This window comes from Linepithema humile, chromosome 7 (assembly GCF_040581485.1).
Source record: "Linepithema humile isolate Giens D197 chromosome 7, Lhum_UNIL_v1.0, whole genome shotgun sequence".
Classification (NCBI taxonomy): domain Eukaryota; kingdom Metazoa; phylum Arthropoda; class Insecta; order Hymenoptera; family Formicidae; genus Linepithema; species Linepithema humile.
The window spans coordinates 18,576,247-18,600,630 of NC_090134.1; the positions used below are offsets into that span (position 1 = coordinate 18,576,247).

The 24,384-nt window shown below is 39.1% G+C and overlaps 1 protein-coding gene across 2 annotated transcripts in view; it reads left to right on the top strand.

The window, feature by feature from the left end:
- The window catches only part of LOC105670039 (protein O-mannosyl-transferase TMTC1-like), a 141,471-nt gene that overhangs the window by 84,778 nt on the left and 32,309 nt on the right, over nt 1-24,384 (top strand). For both annotated transcript variants that reach the window (XM_067359564.1, XM_012363334.2), the window contains 2 exons: nt 2,973-3,076; nt 17,819-18,008. In XM_067359564.1, the coding sequence (XP_067215665.1) occupies nt 2,973-3,076; nt 17,819-18,008 (294 nt within the window). The remainder of the gene's footprint in view (nt 1-2,972; nt 3,077-17,818; nt 18,009-24,384) is intronic.

A 24,384-nucleotide genomic window follows, 5' to 3' on the forward strand; every position in this document is an offset into this window, starting at 1 on the left:
GAATTAATTTAGACGGCGTCGTACTAAGCACCTTTACCAGCACGCGAAAGCGTTCGATAAAGATCCGAGGATGATATAGCTTTCTCGGTAATGGTTGTACCATGCGGTCGTTATTAAGCCGGCACTGTACATCCGTTATTAAAAAATATATCTGTCGATTGTTAAATTCAAACAAACAGCAATTCCGCAATCTTGATTCTTCCGTAAAATAAGTTTTAAATTGTGCATTAAAATTTTATAGTGAACAACCAGGCATTCAACTCGGTTGTACAATATCTCTCTCGCACAGCAGGAATCGCTAAGTAACATTGGTGTTTTACTCTTAAGATGTATTGTGCTAAGTCAGGGCAGCGCGACTCATCATGGGCCAATACGGAAATAAAGGTTGCGCATGGAAGGTACTTTAAGCGAACACGGTTCTGAATTATGCTAATTTATGCCGGCGAACGAGGGAGGCGTGCTTGCACACGACCTACCCTCACACAGTTATCTACATATTCCGGATCTCTTTCCACCCCTGTCGTTTCCGCCACCCTGTAGCACTTATACGTTCTCGGGTATGTCGTTTTCGACCATGTTTCTCAGTCTTCATCGTCGCGAGAGGCCATTAATATTCAAGAATAAGTACTACTTCGGATAGCATTAAACGTAATCTGTCAAATTAAGAAACTTTTCTGCTCCAACAAATTAAGATAGAGATATCATTTTTTAATTATAAAATAACAAATTACTTTTGCCTGGAAAAATTATGTTACACTTGTTATACATTTGCATATTTCTAAAATTAGCTTTTAAAAATAAATTGTACCAAGAAGTTAATTAAAGCCATTAGTGAGTTTATGTTGTTGCGAATAAATTAAAATAATTTTTGAAAAAAAAACATTGTAAATAATTTGTAAACAACTAGCTGCGAATGCTTTCGGTAATGGAATTTATTGTGTTACTAAAGTTTTGTTGCCATCGTACCAAGAATTAGACCATGTGTTGAAGGCGCATCAAACTGCTAACATCTGGGGTGACAAACCTAATCAATAGGCCAATCCATTAAGTACATGCGCTGTTTACTGATTGTACTGTGCTTACTGTTGTCCGATTGGCTTAGCGCTTAACTCTCGTTTGTCTTACATTCCCTTAAGATACTGCGATCACAGACAGATTACGATCGAAATTGTTAAAGCAGTGAAAAGAAACGCATTATCGCGATTGCTTTCTTCGGCCATTATCGAATTAGTCAGCAATCAATAATTAATTGAGTGTAAAAGGTGAAAGAATGAATTCACAGAAAGAAATTTTCAAAGAAAAGCAAAAATAGTAATCTGTAAAGCGTACTGTAATCTCCATGGATTCTCGTAACAGCATTTTCTCGTTACATGTCTGGTGATACAAAAAAACTGCGGTCATATATTCATCCATAGTTAAAAGTTTGCAACGTTAAAAAAAAAGCTGCGTCGATATGCGATACGACATTCCGTGCGCATCGGATATTTATCGGAATTGAATTTCCGCTCCGCTCGCTGTATTCCATGAGGTCAACCGGGATCCCATGACGGCGTAACACAATATTCCAAGAGCTTCTCATCGAAGAACAAGGCCGGGGCATCGGTGTCGGGCGCCTCGACAGGATATACAACGAGGCGTTTCAATGACGGCGTACGTATATGCGACGTGTCTGTACGACCGCTTAGGACGGACGTCCTACCCCCGTCTGTCGACTTCGATCCTAAAGGATATGAATACCTCGAATTGGCAGATATTGTCCGACACTCCAAACCCTTCCGGAACCACTCACCGCCCGTGTCTATCCATCGACAAGAATGCGAGCGAGAGAAGCGCCGACATAGGTACAAAGGCGAAGAGACAGTGAGAGGGCCAGCGACGTCCCTTCCAGATAACTCCGGAATAAGGGATAGAGAGTGGTCTATCGGAGGATGGTCGGACGGACGTCTATTGGGTTAGCGAGCTCTGCGAAGGACGTGACGGAAATGTGACGACGGTCCCGCGTCATCCCCTGCGTGAACGTGACGACGTCTCGGCGCGACTACGGAACGAATGCTACGTTTCGTTCTTTGCTATTCAAACACGATGCCTCATGTTACTTAATTAAACCATTTAAGGAAACGTGACGCGACGCGATTGTCGATTAGCGGCATAATTGCGAGACGCATTACCAGTTTTTTTCCACATATTTTACGAATAACGTGTAATTAAAGAGGAAAAAGGATTGTATAATATTATGTGTGAGTCCTACGGATGTAGAGCGTGGAATTTTGCCTGTAATGTCTATTTGTTTTTGCGCCATTAACTTTACTTTGATTTACTCAGTTCCGTATTTCTGCGTGGTTTTTACGCTCCACCATCGCGCAGTGAATCAATGAGCCGCGATTCGAGCGGCTGCTTCAAACCAAAGCACATACTTCTCTCCGCTGTTGCTTTGTTCCATCCCATGTTCCTTTTATCTTGTGAAATGGCAGAATATGATGACAATTTTTACGGCACAATTATGACGAGAATGTAAAATATAAGAGTCGCGGATATGAGTAAATGCAATACGAGTGCATTTGAGCTCTTTCGATATGAAAAACATGTGTGCCATTCATAAAACACTCGTAACGACAGAGTGTACGTATTCGCGATTTTGATATTCGTGAATCAGCGCTTTGATTTTGCTTGAAAAGCGTAGCAACTCGTTTCTCGTACCCTTACATCGTCGTACCGAAAGAGCTATTTTAAAGAGACACTTGATTTGAATGTCGTGTTTGTTATTTATATAGCTGTATATTTAATAACATATCTTATTTTTTACGCTAACATTAACCAGATGAAAAGATGGCAAGTTGTGTAAATTGGGGAAGCTTTTTAAATTATTTAACATTGGTACAAAAGATTTCAATGTTTCCGCTGCGCAAACACTTACAAAGAAAAATGTTGTTTTCTAACGGTATGAAAATTCATCGACCGCTTAATGTTCGCAGTTTGGCATACTTCTTGTGGTACGGCTCGCTTTACTTCATGGTACTTTGCCGAACTTCTCTGCGCAGGATAATCCAGCTGCTTTTCATCCCTGTTTCCACGTCAGGTGAGTATCTGTATAAATCCTTTATGTTACGCGAGTCGCGACGAGGAATCCTATTACAATGTTTCAAAACTCGCAGCGATTGAGAACGACTGGAAACTTTATACCATTGTCCTTCGTTGAGGAGTAACGTATCGTGTATACGTGAGATCAAAGTGTTGGATGACAATGGAAACAAGACGACTTTATCCTTTGATCTGATTCAGCCCGGATTCACCTCTCGCCCGGTGCTTTCAGCAGTTGGAAACATTTAAGCGGCAATGTTATTTTGACTATTTGTTCTCGCGCCTCCGCGAAAGAATGTTTTCTTAGAGCCAATCGGGCTCTATTTACACGATTATTTTCGCGAAACCGATAAAACTTGATGTCGGGATATTCAAACTTATTACGATTCTGCAGTTGCAGAAAGAAAAATATTTTGTGTCTTTACGTAAGATATTTTACAAAAAAGGTGGACGATATTAGAACATCACAGAATCGATCTTCTATTCGCACCAAATACTTGAGTTAAAATGTCTTTTTCCATAGCTGTTCCTAACTGTGTTACGTCCTGAAGTTCGGAAGCGTCAGTCGATTGCCTACCAAAGAGAGATTTTCGATTCGTGCTCGGCTTAAACCGAGAGTCTCGTCCGCCCAACTTTTCCACTCCAATTGCCCGCTTGCAACAGATTCGCGCCGCGTCCTGCTCGCGCCGATTCGTCCGAGACTCGCCGTCAAAAGAATCCGAGCTCGTGCAACTTCTCGGTGCAAACTTGAAAAATCCCTTGGTTGGTTTCATCGAAGACGGGACTGGTGATAACGCCGCGGTGCTCGCAGCACCTTTAATCCACTTGACAGCCTTTTCTTTTACCGCTCTTTGAAAGTTTTCCTTTTGGCAGCGCGATATAGGAGGGAGTTCCGATTCGGCGAACGTCCACGAAAAATTTTCTAATATACGATCCGATTTTACGGCCCGCTGAATATGTCCAGTAAATCCGATTCCGCTATCTTTCGTAGTTCAACGATATCACATAGCCGCCGTATCTATTACACCTCACAAGGAACGGACGTGTTCTGACGTTTCACGTAGATGGAAAATGGAAATGGTCGCGCGATGTGATTCTCTCGACGCGTCGCCGCAGAACTTCCGTTCATGCCGCGACTACGGAATATATTCATTTCATATCGAGTTTTATTCTTATATAAATACAGGACGGAACAATCGGCTCCGCGCGCTCGTGAATAATTATTTCAATCGCAGAGGCATATTTTTCGGAGCAGTTATAAATTTAATACAATTAGTCTTACTGCTCCAGAAAATTAATTAGTTATACCATTTTCATTTTCATGATGAAAGCCGCGTTTCTGTGAATTTTTTTTTTTTTACATGTGGTCGTATAACCCGACCGTGAAATTCCTCTTTTTGACACAACCGCTAGTTAAAGAAACGCTAATTAAATATACGAGGTTTTCTCGTTGCATCGTTTTTTCTCATTGCTGATGTTGAAATAGCGGTAGGAATTCTAGTTGCTGCTTTGAATGAGGGAATGTTTGGTAATTTTAGCATATTGAAATATTGTTTTGCTGTTATCATCGCGCCTCCGTCGTTTCTATTATATGACGTACGTAAGCGTATTAAAGCAGTCTTCTTTTTTTCCCACGCACTATGGCGGTATATATTCATCTTCTCTTCGCCGGTACTTCCCTGTTCACTTCTCTCGCCCGCAGTCAAGTGAACGGTGGAGGAACGGACATCGGAGAAAAAGAGGATATTACGTAAAATACTTTCGGGCTGTCGGCTAGAAACCAGGCGGGAATACTTTACGAGATGTATAATTTGGCTGGATATACCGTCGTTTCGCGGAATTTACGATCGTACAAGCCTACACCAGACCAGCCTTTCGGTACACTCGCAGGCGCTCAACGTCCCTCAGGATTTTATCCCACCCTCTGTTATCCCCGGTCCCTTGTCCTCGAAATATCTTTGCCGTCGCATATGCGGCGCACGCGGCAGCACGTGTCCGTAGGTGAAGCTGCAACTCGAGCAAATTTGCCGGCAAGATGTCGTTCGGCCGCACGAGGTTTCCGCTAATATAGTTATATATTCGCGCGGCTCTAGGAGCGCCGGGCGACATATTTGCGATCGCATGCGCCTCGTTCAACCGCTCAGGTGGCTACTCGGCTAGATCCCGCGATGCTGCTGCGATTAATACGGTAATTTAAGTTTAAGCTTGTTAAGCGGACGACTGGCGAGCGCGTAACTCCGCGCGAAGCGCTAATCGCCGCTTAAATAGGCTACGATATAAATCACGCCGCGCTCACCCGTTATTAACGCGAGCTCGCAACGTTCTCCCGACAACGCGCAATTACGACTTCGCTGTAACGCGCGATGCGTCCGTGCCGCTTCAATCTCGCAAGATTCGTAACTTTAGCTCGACGTGTTTCATCCCTTTAATCAATTTTACACACGCTTGTTCAACAATCGCTGCGTATTGAGTTGATTAAAGTAGAGGAAATTAAATTTTAATTTAACTAAGGCAAATGTAATACCGGTATATTGCTGTCTATTACTTGATCATGGATTCGACGTATCTTGAGTGCTCGTTGAGAGTAGCGGAAGAATGCAATAAGATTTTACATTGGATTTTGCGCAGGGATGGGTGGAATCACTAAAGGACTCTTCGGTTACGACAGACTTACGCACTATACCATGCACGTCTTTGCGGTGATTAATTCCGACGGACCCGCCCCGTCGTATCTCGCTCTCTATTGCTGTACCTATATGCAATAATATTATGTGGACGCCATAAGCGTGTCATTTCCACCGTAGCCCGCGTCGGCTTTGTCGTAAAATATTAACGCGGTAGGCAGACTCCGAAGGACGACACGACACGTTACGAGTGTCCTTACGGGCGGAACTTTCTTCGTCTCTGTGTCTTGTAAGCCTCCTCTGTTCCGTCGAGGAATGACACGATCTATTATGCAAGAGAATTAGAGATATAAACGCGCGATGATGAAATTGAAAACGGCAGTCGAATTTAATAGCTTTGATTTGTATATTTAGCTACAATGGAATTAAAACAAATTAAAAGTTATTAATTAGTCATGTGAGGATTATATTTACACATTAATAATTTTATAGTGCAAATATATATATGCGAGGAGCGTTTAATATATTTTATATATGGAGAAAACAGATAAATTATTTATTTTATTTTTAAATGTAATCTTATTGCATTTATTAATTAACTTTTCTTAACTAAGCTCTCATAAAAGTACAGCTTAATCATTTGCATATAGCTGTCGTAGCATATTAACGATAATACGTTGAACGTCTGTGTTGTATATATGTTATTCTTTCATGTATTATGAATATCCTGAAGTTGCAAATTCAGCGGCATTAACGAGTAATTCTTGCGTGTTCTTTAATCATGATTATAACAGGTATTGAATTGTATGCGAAATGGAGGTAACATCGTTATGTTAACGACGGTAAAATCAGTTCGCGGAGGTTACTGCAAGACCTTATTGTGTTCTTTAAATCGCCGCAGGAGTTCATTGGAATTTATGCAGCATAGTAACTTGAAACTTCTTCTTTACGTTTGTACGTTTGGAATACTCGGGAGATTTATAAGTTTATAAAACAGCTTACCTCTTAGGAACTGCGGAATATCTCGGAAAGCAGAAGGAATATGCTATAAATGGTTAACGCAAGTTTTCTCGTAAAAGGTTGTTCTACTTTCTTTCCTGTTTGATTTTGATATTTCTTTTGTTCCTCATAGTAGCGTGTGCGTAGAAAATTGATGCGTACATAAAGCATTGTGCAATACGATAATACGCGATAAAAACAAATTCGTACAAAATCCTTTGTCACTCGGCACATTTAAATTATAGGCGAGGAGTGCTCCATGCGCGCGTGCGGCTACGAGGCATTACGCACGGCACTGACAGAGAGCACTTTGAATTTTATCAATATCCGCGATAGAGAAGCGTTAGAATAATCATGCACAATTCTATTCAATTGCGAGTGGTTTTGTGCGACGGAAGCAATTTTTTTTTTTTTGACATTTACTTTATTCAATATGTGAATGACAGTAAATTGTTGAAATTTGGAATATTCTTAACAATAGGAGAACGACGAATGTTGCTGTCGACTACGCGTGTAGATTTGAAATTGGTGGCAAGAATCAGTGGAATCGCGCAGCAATCCAGCGGAAGCTAGTCGAATCATGTTGCTGCGTATTGACGCGTCCGAGGCGATTTTCTCCAAGGAGGCTGTCGAAACTCACTTTCATATTTATGAGCCACGTTATGCGAAAATGCAAACGTATGCAGCACCAGTCATTTACGGTGCGCACACAATCATGCGCGGGCGATAGAACTTCATGCATGTGATAGCGATAGAGTGTAATATAACGCCTCTCCCTCTCTCGCTTCTATTTCCATCACTGTATGTATAATAGCATGTCTTTATGACGTAATCCTTTGACCGAGAATATTGTTACGAGAAAATTTGTATCTGCGCTCTCACGGCCATTTTCATGAAAGTCCTGTTCAATCATCTTTGAAGTATTACTCTCTGTATTTTAATATCGCGTATCTCAATTTGCTCGCACAAAGTATTTCGCTGCATATTGCAAATAGTGGCCTTTGAAAAGAAGTGCAAAAATAGCGCTTGTTATTTCTCTGTGTCTATAATACTTGAAAGTACTTCAGACGTGGATGAAATTGATTCGAAATGAAGCGTCAAATTACGTAAAACAATGCCGATTTCATCGAAGATTCCAAACTGCCGTTAAGGCGATATAGCAAAGTGCGCGGAAGACATTGCTATCGATCGATCGCAGTGAAAGATAGCGGAATTTACACTCATTGTTCTCCGTCCGGACAATCCATCGGGCCGTTAAATCCATGGATCAATTTTCGTGCGGACGCCTCATTGTCAGGCGATTAATTCTCATGATCGGAAGTTTCCGCAGTAAATGGCGCTAAGCTTAAGTCCTCTCATCTCTCCTCCCTACGTTAAATCGTAAAAGAGTGACTGTCCATTTATCAGTTGAAGCTGTCAGAATGCGTCTTATTAAATTACACCTTCTTTTATTACCGCGCGATTAATAATGTGTTCAAGGAACAAGAATTGCTTGTCGTGTGGCTCATAATGCTCGCGTAATAGGGGCGAAAAAATAAGGCGTATAAGGCGCGCGAGCTTCAAAATTATGGGAATATGTAAAACCGTTCCTCACGTTAACATAAGAGCGGGGCAGATTTACGGTCGTATTTTTGTATGCGAATATTCGCACACCACGCTCGGTTAATACCGCTAGTCAACTACGGACATATGCGCTTCTTTCTCACCACAAGTACTTTCCCGTAGCAACTTCGTATACTCTCGCAGTAATTTATGCTCTATTCAGCCACCTGCGCGCCTTCCGCTCTCCTCTCATAAACTCGTGTCACGAGTTCACCGTAAAGATTGCACGATGATATACCCGGCGCAGATAATTAACATCGTTTACAAAATGCTTATAACCAGGTCGTTAAATAGCTAAATAGATAAATGTTTCTTTCTCCGGATAGTCGAACGAAAATATAGGTATCCCAGAATATTGTCTTCTCGAATTCCCGAAGCCTTCCCGGGAAATAAATTTTTCAAATATGTAAATACCTTTCTCGGGTAATTTATGCTTCGTGAAATCCAGGGCGCGCCTTAAATTATTTTTCAAAGCAACGACTTTCATAATGCTTGCGATGCTACGTGTTAGCTTTAATTACGTAACTATATAACGAAAACGAGCTAAACGATCACAACGCGGTTACTTTATCTCTTGCAAGACCAACGAGAATGTACGTGGCCAGAGAACTTCCTGGACAGTGAAAATTCCGGCGTAGAGATAAAACGCTCTTGACAAAGCTACTGCGACGGCACCGCTGAGTACGCGTAATTAGTTATATCCGGAGGGTCTAGGCACTGTTCTCTAACGAATCCCCCGCGGTAGTAAATTTTATACAGGAACAAAGCAACGAAGATGATATCAAACAGCTTTTGTGACTTTTTCCCTCTTTCACCTCTATATCAAAGAATTTGTTAGCAGCGTTATTCGGACTATTTCTTGAGAACTTATTTTCTTGCGATTTTATGTAAAACATTGCGTGTAATATTTGCGCAGATTCTTTTTTTTTTTTTTAGTATATTTTCAATGTTTGGAGCACGTGAGAAATGCAGACGAAGTTGATGGCACACCGTCTTGAAACATGATTCTTCGTTGCATTCTTTCGCGGAATCATGTTTCAATTCTTCTCAGCTCGGAAAAATGGTCTCAGAGAGACAAAACGGAAATTCACGTCATTTGCGACGAATAGAGACAAAAGACAAGAAGAAAGAAGCGTTGTGTCGTAAAAAGAAAAATGTCGCCGCGGGTGTCGGCTGCGGAGTATCCAATTAGCCGATGCTCGAGAGACGAGTGGGGATGTCTGTGCCGGTATCTCGGTCTACCTCCGTAGATCGATGCATTCTACAAGCAGGCGCAATAATGGTTTCCGAGATTACTCTCGGCCTAATCCTTGTTTTGTTCTTTGCTTTCGGTACAAGGCGAAAAGAGATGGCGGATGGTAAAGCGATGCTCATAAAGAACAAAATTCAAAAGCGTGATAAAGGCATTCTTGACATTAAAGGCAGCTACCATTTGGGCTATTGCTCTTCTCCGCGAGGTGTTACGGTTTATTACGTGAGGAAAGACTACTTCGCTTCGTTGATCTTTAATAACCGTTAGTTTATTCTCTATTCTTCGCCGTTGATTGTTTAGAAGCTCCGTCTGAAGCTATTCTTTTTATATACAATGTAAAAAATGACATAAATTTAATACGCAAAAAATAGCAAATTTATAATTTATGTCATCGGTGAAACGGTTTTATTAAAAAAGTTAAGTATTTAAGATTTAATAAAATAATGCTATATATATCTGCTGAGTTATAACGATAATACTTTACACAGTTTTGAAACTAGATTTCACTCGACGTCGTTTACACGGACAATTTTGAAAGCATTGACGTGATGCGCAAGAGATATAAGTCATTCATCGCGTCGCTACCTCGACACGGGCCCATCTACGTCTGTGTGACTTGCGCGCAATGACGTTAAATTATCCATTAACCACTTTAGAGGACATTAAGTCAGTAGGGCCGCGAAATTTCGCCGCTCTACCGTATACGACGCCTTAGAGATAGATCCAAGGTGCCTTAAAGATGTAGAGCGCGGTTAACAGCACGCATTTACACCGAGCTCCGAAGCCGCGGAATGTCTCAGACTAACTGATATGGCATGACATAAATTCTCTATGGCCTCTAAGAGCACTTTAGGTAAGCCGCATCGTCGGCTTTCTTAATCAAACAGTGTTTCCGCGCAGTGTGACTCGGCGCCGTTACGTTATCGTGTATATTTGATTGTGAGACATCAGTTATTGGTGGAATGTCGGAAAAGCTGTGCTCTAATAATTCGCAGCGGGACGTGGATTAATATTACGCTTTTGACGGCGCTTGAATACAATGCATCATCGTTTTGACGGGGAATAGAATAAATCTAACGGCTTAAAGGATTTCTTGCTCGCAATAATGGGGGCTCTGGAACTGTATTAGCTCTTCCGATTTACCGCCGGTGTCACCGATATTTCACTTGAAAACGCTATGTAATACAAAATGCAGCCGGGATTTATACAGTGAATATTATTGTTCCGAGAGTGTACGCGGGAGTTTACGTGCATATAATCGTACATAAAGCAATAGAGACATATCATATTCATTATGCGCAGAGAACATTAATCTTACATATTACAGATAGTTACCGAGCTTTATTAAACCGTTGGTATTTATGAGTTTTTCGAAAAATTCACCATTTTAATTATAATTGCTGACATTCCGTTTCTCATATAGCCAGACTTCATAAAATAAAATTAAAATTGCGAGTGGAAGCGATACATTAATGAGCGTCGCGAGGCTTTAATCCAAATGCACTATATAATTAGTAAATGTACTAAATCCGATAATTGTATATTCAGGTCATATCATCTTGTTTTATATCTCGGATTTTCAAACTGAAACCCAAACGCTTCTATATCTGATAATGTGAGGTTTAGTATAAATTTATATTTGAAGAGAACCGAAATTGATCCGATAGTGCGATAGAATAATAAATTTATTTATCTGTACATTAATGCTGACATTGAGATCTGAAAGCTTCATCGATCCAATACTTGATTTTCTCATTTCATTCTGTGGCGACGACGCGGAGCCTTTATAGCCTTACTTCATTTGAAGAAGCATTATCAAAGCGGGCGAGTGCATTGGCAAATGCTGCTCTTTCTTTCATGAGATGGGGACAGGGTTATAAACCTGAAGTCCTTCGAGACTTTGTCCATGTACGTCGTTATAACGTGGCGGATACACGAACGGCTGACTGGCAGCGGGACCACGGGGAATGCCGTTGACAATCCCTCAATGACGTATCTGATATACATGGTTACACGCTGAACCCTGAATGTTTCACCCGAAACCTCCGTACGTCATCATCCGTGCTGACGTCTTCCATTCATTACTCTACGCGGCGCGACGGAGAAATATGGACCAGCGAGAACGAGAGAGAGAGAGAGAGAGCGAGCGGCAGGCGGTGCGACGAGAGGCGATAGTTGGAATGGCTAAATCGCAGCGCGTGGCTTCGTATACCTATTCGCGAATCCATTCTGACGCTTCCGTACGCAGAACTGGATCGTCATCAGTTTCCGTATGTTGGTAACCAAGACTGACGGCGCATCCTGCCGCGAGCGCAAGGCGATGCCTTCGCCTTCGATCAATCAACCCTCCTCCGTCCTTCACCACCGCCGCCGCCGCTTCCGACTCCACTCGTTCGTCGGTCGGGAGGCGGAGGAAGTCGAGTAAATTACTGCGAAACGGGTATAGCCTACGCCTTACCTATCCTGGCTGGATGGCTGGGCCGGGATTGCACGCCACAAATTATCTGCGTAGAGACCCACCTACTAATTCTCTCACCTTCCACCACCGCCATCACCGTTCTCTGTCTTCCATCTCTCCACCGCTCGCTTTCCTGTTCAGGACAGTGCTCTATTTTCTGCGGCATCAAAAGGAAAAAAAAAAAGCTTCAGAGAGATTACGTTATACAGATTACATTCGTTTAGAATTGAAAATTTTCTGAGCAATGCTTGAAGCAATTGGTTTCGTGCGGAAATATGTACATACTTTGTCGTGTTAATTTTCTATTTTTATCATTTAGTTGCGCGCATTACATATTTCGTAACAAGGTACGAAAAGCTGTATTAATCTCTGAGAGTTAGATAGACGAGTGCTTAATGTTCCCAGCTAAATTACATGAGACCGTATTAATGGCTGCAGCCTCGGCCTTCGTCACAAAGTTCGAAACTACTATGCCGGTATATCAGAAATAATGTGTGGACATACGTAGGCAAAGTTATACGCGATTGAGCTTAGTTACGACAACGAAATTTATCTCTGTAGGTTAGGCTAATTATATTAGCGCACAATAGCGTCGGGATAAAATATATTTTTCAGTTTCGAAAGAAAGAGCGCCGGTAAAAAATTATAAAGTTAATTATAAATTAAATCTAATAATATAATCTATAATGAATTAAATGATTCGGCACTGATTCGTATTATTTAATGAAGTATATATTACTATTCCATACTATCGAAATAGCGCTTCAATTCAATTTCATGTTATGTGGATTTCATCTGGTCATAGTCTATTGAGCGTACATCACACTCGGCGGTAAATGTTGCTTTGGCAAATGAAGTGTGATGTATGTGTGGAGAGGATAATCAAGAGATGTATGTATATATAGAACTTGAGCTATATTTAATGAAGCGCGATTAATAATGGCGCCGTAACATGGCAATTAAGTAGCGCAATGTAGGATAAATAAATAGCAAAAAACTGCGAAAAGTAATGGAAATCTATTTTGCATACGGCGGTGTAATAATAGACGCGTGAAAATGGATCCTTTCGCGTGCCATTCGATCGAATGTGCTCTTTAATTAGCAGGAAACTTTCATGAGCGCGGCACGTTTTTCGCATTTATATCCCGAAACACGACTCTAAGCAGCGCCAACGATATCGCCCGGCAGTAATTATTCTCCCCCGGGGTCTGCAAGAGAGTCTCGATGCTCGTGTGTACGTTCAATTAAAACGGCTCGCGGGAGTCGAACTAATACGGATACGCCATCGTTAACGATGCGGGAGGAAAGCCTGCCGGCTTCCGAAGAGCAACGTCTAGACGATACGAATACGGCGCGACGAAAAGTTGGGAAACGCGAGCGCCGGGAGTGCATTTAGGCGGAAAACGCGGATCGGATTGGGTACAATATTTATGTATGCTTCGTCTCTGGCTTCGATCCATTTCCGTTTTCACCCCCGCGACGATAGGAGGTGAAAACTTGGTTAAAGGGGAACTGGGGATGCACTCCGATTACGGCCGCAGCAAGTAACCATTAATTTGACTCGGTCGAAATAACAGCAGCAAACTCAGCGGTGCAAACGATAGTTCGAAAAAATGATTACCCGCGATGGCAGCTACAATGGCACGGTGATGATCCCGATAACGAATAATAGCAAACGCGACCTTTTTCGAACTCCGAGCGACGCGGCGCGTTTATACGTCCGGACTGTCGATTGAAAATCAAACCGCAATATCGCAGCTCGCGTATCGGATCATCGGGGCTAAATTTGTTGACGGAATTACCACTATTCGCGGAAATGCGCGTCGGTGCGTGCTATTGTTCTCTCTGTGAAACTACCACAGAACAGAATGGAACTATTAAATTTTAAAGAAAATCGATACCCCCGCTGGAAACTAATTCAGAATATCCGCGACGTTCGGTGATTCGATGAACACGGCAAACTAACTAATTATGATAAACGTATCAGTGTAACATGTAATCAACTCCGCGCTTTATCAATGTTACATCGCGCTAACGCAGATGCTCTTCGATCAAGTTTTAACACAATTAGAACACAACACGGACGCAAAAGGTAATGCCAGTTACATACGTCGGCTTGCTCGATCAGGGTTGATGGGCATCTCGCGAGTACCGGAGGTACTCGGGGAACAATACACTTCCGACGCGGCTGACAAAGACGCACGGCGCGTATACTAGGGGATCGGCATCGACGGGAGGAAGCCGGAACGGAGGACACGTACGTTTGATTCCGTGGGACGGCGCAATACATCTCTTCTCGGTTTACCGGTCGCTCGTTGAGACGGAAGTGTATCGTGCCCGACGAAGCGGGCACATCCGGCTTGCAAGATTAATTGCCAATAAACCTCCATTACAGAGACCTCTTCCCGTACCGTCACTCTTCACGATATCGCGCCGTTTCTCGGTCAGCTGTTTCGTACGCAGCGGTGTCGATCGCGCGGATCGTTTGGAGACAGATCTTTTAATGGAAATAACGAAATAACGTGAAAGTTACGTTATCAGGCGTCGCTCGCCTGCAACAATGTACGCAAGACAGAGACGAGAAGTTATTTATCACGCGGGAGATAATTTATGATGGAAACGATACAATATAACTCAGAGGCGCAATTTATTCCTCTCGACAATTCATAACGACTGTCACGATTATTCACATAATACAAGCTGTCTCGAAACAAAATACGCTGTCTCGCCGGAAGATTAATAATTTATTGTTCCACAGAAGCGTCTAAATTTGATCTATGTCTCAAGAATTTTACGTTAAAGGAATCTGAACAATGAAAGGAAGTACACAGCGTTAGCAATTTTTCTAAATGAAGACATTAAGTTTCACTTTAGTCTTAGATTTGTACTTACATTTTACTTTTATGTTTCAATTTGATATGCAGCGGAAGGTATTACCAACAAATTGTTACAAGTACGCATGCCGTATTTTTAATTACATGATGCATGACTTCGCACTTGGAAATTGCATTTATGCAAATGCGGTGACTATCTGAAAAATTTGACGTAGAAAAATGATGCCAGTTCGCGTGCTTAGAGGCTGCATGATTATGCATGCAATAAATCTCGCTTCGAGATCACCGAGTGAATGCTTAGGAACACGTGCGAATCGATCGTAGCCTATCTTGCACCTCTTGCTTGGTAATCGAGGGAAATTGCTTTCATCTGAATTCAAAAGCATGTACGGGAGATCAAAGTTCTTACGTGCCGCGATGGCGAAACGAACGGACGATGGTGCGAAGAACTTATCACGCGAGCGTCGATTAAAGTTTCCACTTTGCACCTGGTTTCATGAATTTCTCGACCATGATTGATCGCTTTCGACTACTTCGAAATTGTCATTTTCGACTCCGACACATTCCAAGGGAATATTAATGAAGAGAATGACGAATATTATCTAATACATTATCTGTGAATATTTTTTGTGCCAATCTCGATTTTAATTCTGTGTCTTTGTGCGCAGATTGTAAATTTAGATTTATCATGATTGACACAACCGCTCATAATTCGAAAGCCGATAATATTTCAACATTGCGAGAACAGGCGGTAAACTTTACCACTTATGAGCATCGACAGGGTCGATACCCGCATATCACGAAAGTGTAGAGGAAAAAGAGGAGGGTTGGATGAAAGAGAGGGTAAATTGATGGAACGGTACGATTAAAAGCTAATGACATCGCGTTTCTACGCGAATGACGGCTTCAAAAGAAAGCTTTTTCTGAAGTTGGCTGGCTTGACAAACGATCGTCGGGCCAACAAGAAACGGTGTCTAGCGCGAACAGTCTTAATGAAATGGTCTCAATTGAACCAATTGATTAATTTGGCCACATCAACTATAAAAATTCAACATTTAATGTGCATTTATTGTGTAAACAAAAGATAATGTAAGATAGTGAACATTATATTACAAATATATATTATATTACAAAGAGAAGAAAGTAGGCAGGTTAAATAATTTAAACTATATGAATATTAAAGTGTAAATTTGTAAATTAAAGCGTAAGAGTTTTTCTTTTTATTATTCTTTTGATGCTTCATGCTTTCTCGATAGACTTCTAGCTATTTATTTGTCTTTTTTAGACGCTTGGCAAGTAAAAATAAAGCACTTCTAACTTCTGACTTATCTGTTACCAACCAGAAACTGTGATGGAGTTCTAGCTTTGAAAAGCGAATATTTGTTTATGAAAGTCCACGAAAGTCCACGAATCTACAGAATATCCTTCTCAAATTTATAGGATCTTTGTGATATCCGCGATTTCTAAAAAGAGTGGATGTGCGGGTGTATGTCACTCTCTACCACGCGACCATTTTCTCGGGAAAATCCTACTTCACATAGCAGTACGTGCATCGCGGTTGACATACGCCACAAATTATTATTTTGACATTTTAGATCGTTCTTTATTTCTACATCACGAGCTCTCGATTCTCGTGTCTCGCGAGCCCGTGATGCAGGAAGTTCTCATCAATCATTTCAACGAAATGAAAATATAGATAGTCGGTGGCAAGAAAAATTATGCATAAAAAGGACGGCCGCTCCGACCCGAGATACATTATTGTCTTTTGTTTTTTCCTGAGCTACATGGGGTTTTCACTTGCAAAATGTCCAAGAGATGGATATTAATTAGCAAGGTAGTAGTACAATATACGTGCTCAAGCACGAAATAACAAAGGGATAAAAGTTGCTAAATCGTGAGACATTTAAAATAATTGCTAGCCGCACAGAATGTAGATTTTTCGGGCGCCAAGGGAGCAAGTAGGAAGTGATACTGTATTTAAATTTTAACGTTTCTCAGTTCGTTTTGACGTATTATCTAGGGAAAATCGTGTAGATTCAATTAGAACATGCTAAAAAATTAGATTACTGGCGCGGCATATATTATATTACTCGTTATCAAAAATGTCGGCCGAAAGAAATTTATTTAACGCGCGATGGTGCATCGCGCACTGCTAAATTTCCATCGTATTTCCATCATAATTTGCGATGTTTCTCTTATCTTTACGCACACAGATAAATTCGTGCTCTCTCTCTTTCTCTTTCTCTCTCTCTCTCTCTCTCTCTCTCTCTCTCCTATATCAACTGCGTAATTTATGGAGAAAGCGAGCTTAAGGTCTCTTACACGTCGCTACTCGTTTACTTTTCGACTATCCAGTGAATAGAGCCGATGCTGGGTGACGCCGCATCTGGCGCCGGGGACAATTAGTGAAGGGCTCACGAGCCGTCGGAATTAACACACTCACAACGGCGCGAGCGAATATTTACCGGCGCGTTATGTGCAGCCCGCGTTGTGTGCGTGGGCGCTTGTTCGCGAGACAATGGACTTGCCGAGTAAGCCGTCCCGGGGAGCGCGACGATACACCGAGAATATCCTCGTCGAAGATCGCACAGACGCGCTCGTCGTGGAGATACCGAGGAAGGGCATTATATCGGTGATTATATCGGTAGATGCTGATAGTGAGAAAATGGAACCTCGATGTCAGCAACTGGAGAATACCACTCCAGCCCCATTGGCCGACCTTTTCAGCTCGTGCCAAGGGGACAATACCGATCGTGAGAACTTGCCTTCGCCTCGACTGCCGTGCGGCCAATTTTCCTCAGTAAAAAAAACAGACATTAGGACGACAAACTTGTTTGTCATCGTCAAATAAATGCGACGAGTTTTGGAACAACCAGAAATTAAATAGACATTGTTAGCATAATAATAATTTTGTCTTTTTTGAAACAGAACTTTATTGTTACTAATTAAATCGTATTTTTATTGGTTTCAGATTGCTGACTTTTTGCTATTTAGCAGCGTTGAATTGTTGGTTACTTCTGTGTCCGGCTATACTCTCGCATGATTGGCAGATGGGATCTGTCCCTTTGGTTACGTCTTTTACGGATACCAGAAATCTGGCCACCTGTATATTTTTCGGCGGTTGTTTGGTTCTCACGTACAAAGCCTTCACGGATTTCGAGGTGAGTGCATAAATTCAACTTGCATATATTATAGGTAACGTTAGAATATGCCACTAAACGAGAAATGTTTATATATAAATTATTGCGTGCAGAGAATTAATTTTATTTTATTTTAATTTAATCGACGTAAATGCATCGTAAAAAAAGTTATTTTTTCAAGTGGCTGGTATTGCGAACTTGCCGACGTTATCGGCCATCTTACGAGAACGTAAAATGGAATGAGTAGTTATCGTCTACGAAATGTCATCTTGCGGTTAAACGTTTCAACCATGGGTCTAGCGTGTAACAAGGGACGTGGTACTTCGTACTTTCAGTTCCTGTCGGCCACGTCCGACGTAGTCGACAATGATGAAGTTGTGCTCGATTCGAGAGCCGTAAAGGAACTTCTGTGGTAACCGCATGACATAAGGTCTCCAAGTCAAACGATAAGCGCGTATCGCGTAAACTACATCTGTCCTGCGCGTCCTCTTTTGGATCATCCATCAGTAACGGCCGCCGAGTTCACGGTGTAATGACCTCTTTAAAGTTTGCTAGTTCCACGTCGGTGGCCACTTTTATCTGCGGCTTTAATGTCACACACTTTTTCGCCTGCGGCGACCGGACTCTTCGCAGGCACGAAGTAGAAATGGAAGCTTTTTTCTTAAACGAGGTCATCTTTACTCTTACGCGTGAAACGGTCTATGCGTTTACGCGATTGCCTCGGAGGAAAAAGATCTTTTTACAAGTATGTTTGCTTTCTATCCTATTATCAGCTTTTCTTGTATATCTGAAGATTTAATGTTTAGTGCAGCGAGATTTCGCAAGTATATATATATATATATATATATATATATTATATATATATATATATATATATATATATATATATATATATATATATATATATATATATATATATATATCTCAAAGCTTACTGGTTTTTTATTTTAACATATAAACTAATGCAATATTTATTCGGGAAAGAACGCCCTAGATAAATTATATCTTTATCGGTAAAAAATGTATTATGATATAATGGATAATATCTCTTTAAAATGTTTTGATAATTAAAAAATAAGTTAAAAGATGTTTATTTAAAATACAATATAAACTATGATAATTATATTAAATAAATTTCAGATGATGATGCGCCACACGTACTTTCAAATATCAAAAGTAATATCTTACATCTTTAATATCTCATAGCGATGTTACATTCAATTGCTACATTAACGAGATGAAATTTGTATCTTTGATAAAGCACATATATATATTATGCTGAATGTGTAAAGTCTATTTAACAAGTCGTACGAAAGTTTTATGAAGGTAGAAATACTACATTAATTTTAATTGATAAATAATACATCTCGTGTAGCGCATATTGTATAATTATTCTAACTATTTAAGAAGGGACAATCGGTGCAAAAGATCTGCTTCGTTATTATTGTACGTATTCTCTCATACACTTTCCGCGGAATTAATCGATATGCAATAAGCAGCAGTACGCTATTCTTCAGACTCTCTATTTGAACAGGTGCTTTAGGATTCTTTTTCAGTAATATTTCACTATCCCGTTGCTCGTTTAGCATCTGTTTAAAATATTATACTTTTTAAAATTGTACTAAATATAAAAAATGAAAATAATAAAAAATAAATTTTAATCAATGCCATTTAAAAATAAATATCACAAATGTATGGCACAATTTATATTAATATCGATATTATTTGTGTCTTTCGCAAAATGTATTATTTTGATAATGTATCGATGCTTACTTCGTACAAGCTGGTGGCTTCGCTAATGAATTCTCTAGTTTTAAAGTCTTCATTGCATTTGTTTATTTTATTTGTTGGATGCAAGGATCTTTTGAGCGAGGAAAAATTTTTTTTTATTTTTGTATTTTTTAGTATCGATGTGATCGATATTTTGTTAATAATTTAATCTTATTTTGTGTTAAAAATCCAAATTTATATTATCAGAGGTCGATTCAATTACAGACGATATCGCTGACGTGAACCGAGCGTCGTGTTTCGTCGGTATCGACAGAAGACTAAACTACGTGAAACGTTATGTTTCTCTTTATCTTTCACCCGTGTTTCTGTATTCGCATCACCGGACGATGACGTTGTTATCTTATTATCTAAAATGCTTGTGTTTTCGTCCTTATTTTTCGTTTGCTTCAAAACACTTATATTTGAAACATCTAAAGTTGCAATAATATCCTGAATGTTTCTCGTAGTATGCCAGCTATTTTGACAATTGCTCGAATCTTCTGCGTAAATATCATATCGTTTCTTCGATATTATTGGAAGTCGCTGCTTCGGCTGATGTTTCTGCAACTTTCTCAGCTTCCTTCTCAACACATTAAATTTATCCTTATTTTGTGTGCGTTCTTCCGCATGAATGATACGACCTGACGTCATAACCAGCCAATCGTTCGAATCAGCTTCTTTGACCTTGTTATGCGCCTCCGCTTTTTCTGAAGTCGATAAATTAACAGTGACTTTTTCATTTTCTTTAGCCTTTTCGCCTTTAGAAATATCTTCATTCATAACTTGTGTTGTTACAGAAGATTTTGCAGATGATATCGATTCGCTATCTTTAGCACTTCTAAATAAAGTTTCTATTTTGTGTACATTTTTTTGGCGGTTGTCACTTTTCGTTTCTGCCACGCTGTCTACTGTTGCAGAGTTTTCGTAATTATTTTTTAGAATTTCCGAGTTGTATGCTCTTTCGATCTTTCGTGCTTTAGAGAATAAGTTCTACATTTCTGAAAGACCTTTTTTAATTACATCTTCCCGAGAAATGCTTTGACTTTCTACTTGCGTCTTCGCCGCACCATTGGATAGCAAATTAAATAAGCTATGAGAATTGATGTCTTTTATATCAGTAGAGAATATTGCTTTTGTTTTTGCATTTATAAGAGCATTCAAATCTTATTTTTGCCGTTGGTGTTCTTATTTTGCATTTGTGCTTCTGCATAAGAATCAGTTGATGATATTGTCCGGAGTAATTTATCTTGTCTTCATATTTACTGAAAATCATAGTTTGCGCTGATATACTTGCAAACGTCCGTGCGATCGTTTTGCAGAGATCTATTTATATGATTTATATTTTGCACGTCGAATTTTGTATAAAAATTACTTATACGATATAGCAGTTAATTCTTCGAGATTATTTTTACTATTTGTATAACTGAAAATTGTCGAATCCGATGACGCTGTTAAACGAATCGTAATTAAATCGTAAATATTGTCTTTTAAGAACACTCGATTCGTCTTTTTGCATGCTCTGTGTGTCTGCAAATGAATTATCCGACGATATCTCTTTTAATAAATTATTTTTAATATTGTTAAAGCTTGTTGTATTATCTGACGCTGTAATATCTTTGTCTTTGTGCACTCTCTCTCCAGAACGCTATCTTTGGTGTGTTTAGTTTTAATTATCTTTTGATCTTCAGGATTTATGTGCGATATTTTTCTCATAAAATTATCTTTGTGCACTGCTTCATTATCATCTTGATTTTCAACCGAAGCTAATACAAATGACGTCGCTGATGTCAGTGCATCCGTGGATTCTTGACTATTTCGTGCAACAATCAGTGAACAAATGTTATTAAATTGTGATTCAATGTATGAATTGGGCAATGATAACACTTTTGACAAGTTTTGTTTATTTATATATTCTTGACTCTACTCGATTTTACATTTATTACGGAACTTGCAAATTTTTTTTTAAATTGTCAACAATATTTTTACTCTTTACTATTCGGTCTTTTATATCATTGCAAGATGTCACTTCTATTATTTCTCCCTGTCGATTAGAATCGTATTCATGCTCCGTTCGTGTTTTTGTACGTAAATTGGATAACGATGCTGTTGTCGCTCAACTTTGATGTTTATCTTTAATAACACTGGAGCTTGTTTCTTTCGTTTACACAAGTGCATTAGCGGCATTTGCGAAGTTATTATTCGGTGTGTTTTTCTTTTTTCCTTTTTATTTTTCATATGTGTACCGTAACCAGAATCGGTTAATGAATTCTTTTCTACCAGCTTGTTCCGTCGTTCATTGTCAAGACAAACCGCAGAATTTGCTTCCGCGCTTACGATTATTCATTTTTTCCCCCGAAACATTTGAATTATTATTACTTTCTATTTGTAATTTTGCATATGAATGAGATTTTGTTGAATCCTTTATTAATTTTTTTTCGCTCTCAACTTCTCTGGAAGGCACCGTCTAACTTTGCGGCGCTTCCAGTAACTTCCAAACTTTCTTTTACAATATCGCTAATCTGTTCGTGTTGCACTTCCGCACGTGAGTTAGATGACGCTACGTCTTCCAATAAATTTTGACGTGCATTTCGCATTTTGCTGGAATTGATTCCTTCTACTGACAACAGTATATTTGAAGTAAATGCCCCACTTTTTATTGGAACATTTAAATCACGTTACTATGATAATGACGTCTCTTTTTTTATGCCATCTTGTTCAATTTTAGAAATTTTTGAGTTTGTTATTTTTGCTGATGCTTTTGTAATATTTTCGTGCGTTTTTTTTATTTCGTTCACTTATTTTTACGATATTAGAAAGATCCGTTAACGAATTATCGTGCATTAAAATATCTTTATGCGCTTCTTTATTGATGTTCTTGGCTATTGATTCTGCGGATATTTGTGTTTTCGTCGCAAATTTTTTTTTTTTTTTTTTTTTGCGATTTTGTATACGAAGGTAAAGATGCTGCTGTTTGGCACTCTGCGAGCAATTCATTAATCATTATTAGTCTCTGAATTAGTTACTGCTTTTTTCCTTAAGATATCTGATTAATCATCAAACTTTTATTAAGTTTTCATATCGAGTGAAGATGATAACTTGCGTTCACTTTTGCCTACGATATTAATGTCGGCCATTTTGATAGCATCTAATAGAATATCTTATTTATATCAGTGATATCTCTGCATGTAATTTATCTAACGATGTTTCTTTAACAAACTATTTTGATTCTCGCTATTAAAACTGTTTAATGCTGCTGATTTTAATAATACAACTTTATTAACAAGTATGGAATTTAAGTATGGAATTAATTTCGCTTTTTGTGTACCAGAATCATCAGCATTTACTCTAATTTTATTTTTCACATTTTTATCTGCCTGGATTGTTTTATGCAAGAATAACTGATGTATCTTTTAATAAAATGTTTTGAAATATGTTACTATTTCTATTAAATACAATTTTATTTATATTTTCAGATTTTTCTTCTGACGCGTTGCAATTATTTTCCTGCGATATTTTTTTCAAATAATACTGTTTGTTTCATTAAATTATTTTCTGAGTGTTTATTGCTAGTCAAAATCGTAGATTTCGATAATGATTTTGTAGTATTTAGCGATTCTCGATTATTTTTTTAAGATGGCTGTATGATTTTGTCTTTTTTTTCTGATGTGTTTTGCAAACAATACAAAGTTGATGCACTTTGCAATTTGTCGTTATAGTAATTTTTAATTTTATTTTTAATTGTGTAGTCCTCATCGATTGTGTGTTTGAGATTTTTGATGTTACTGAATTATCAATCATTTTACTTTTCCTTCTTTTAGTTAATTTAAGTCATTTGCACTCTGTGCCCCCGTTTCTGATTTTGATTCGGTTGACGATAACGCAATCATTAAGTTTTGTACGTTCTTAATACCGGTGGAAGTCGTTTTTACTGATGTAGCTACGGTTGCTGCATATTTCGAATCTTTTTTAACAATTTTGCTTTTTCTGATATTTTTACTATCTGCAAATTTTTCAATAGTATGATTCAGCTAATAGCTGAATCGATAAGCTATTTTTTCAATAAGTTGTCCATGTGTTTATTGCTGTTATCGGCGATATGCGATACTTAATGTTGCAATATGATCATCGTATTGAACATTTAAATCGTTTTCATCTGCAGTTTTTGACGTTGACAGGTGTAATAAATTACGATTTATCTCATTAACAACATTGTTAGAAGTTGTGGTTCACGTAATATTTAACAATATGAAAAATGCTCTTGCTTTGATGTTACATCGATTTTTTTTATCTGCTCTTATATCATTTAAATAATGCTTATTTTCTACATATGTCTTTTCTAACGATTTAGAAGACGATAATAATTTCGATAAATCGGACCAATGCCTATTTTTGTTATTAGTGAAATCCGAAGATTTTGATGATGATTCTGCTGTAAAACTCATCTTGGTATTTTCTAAATTGTTAGAACTACCCTCAAATTTCACTTGTAATTTTGCCGAAGATATGGCAGAGGACAAAGTAATTCTGTAAATGGGGATCGATTTTCATCTTTTATAATATTGGAGGATTTGATCAGCCGACGCTTTTAAAATTGCATTTATTTGATTATCTTTATGATTGGTTAAAT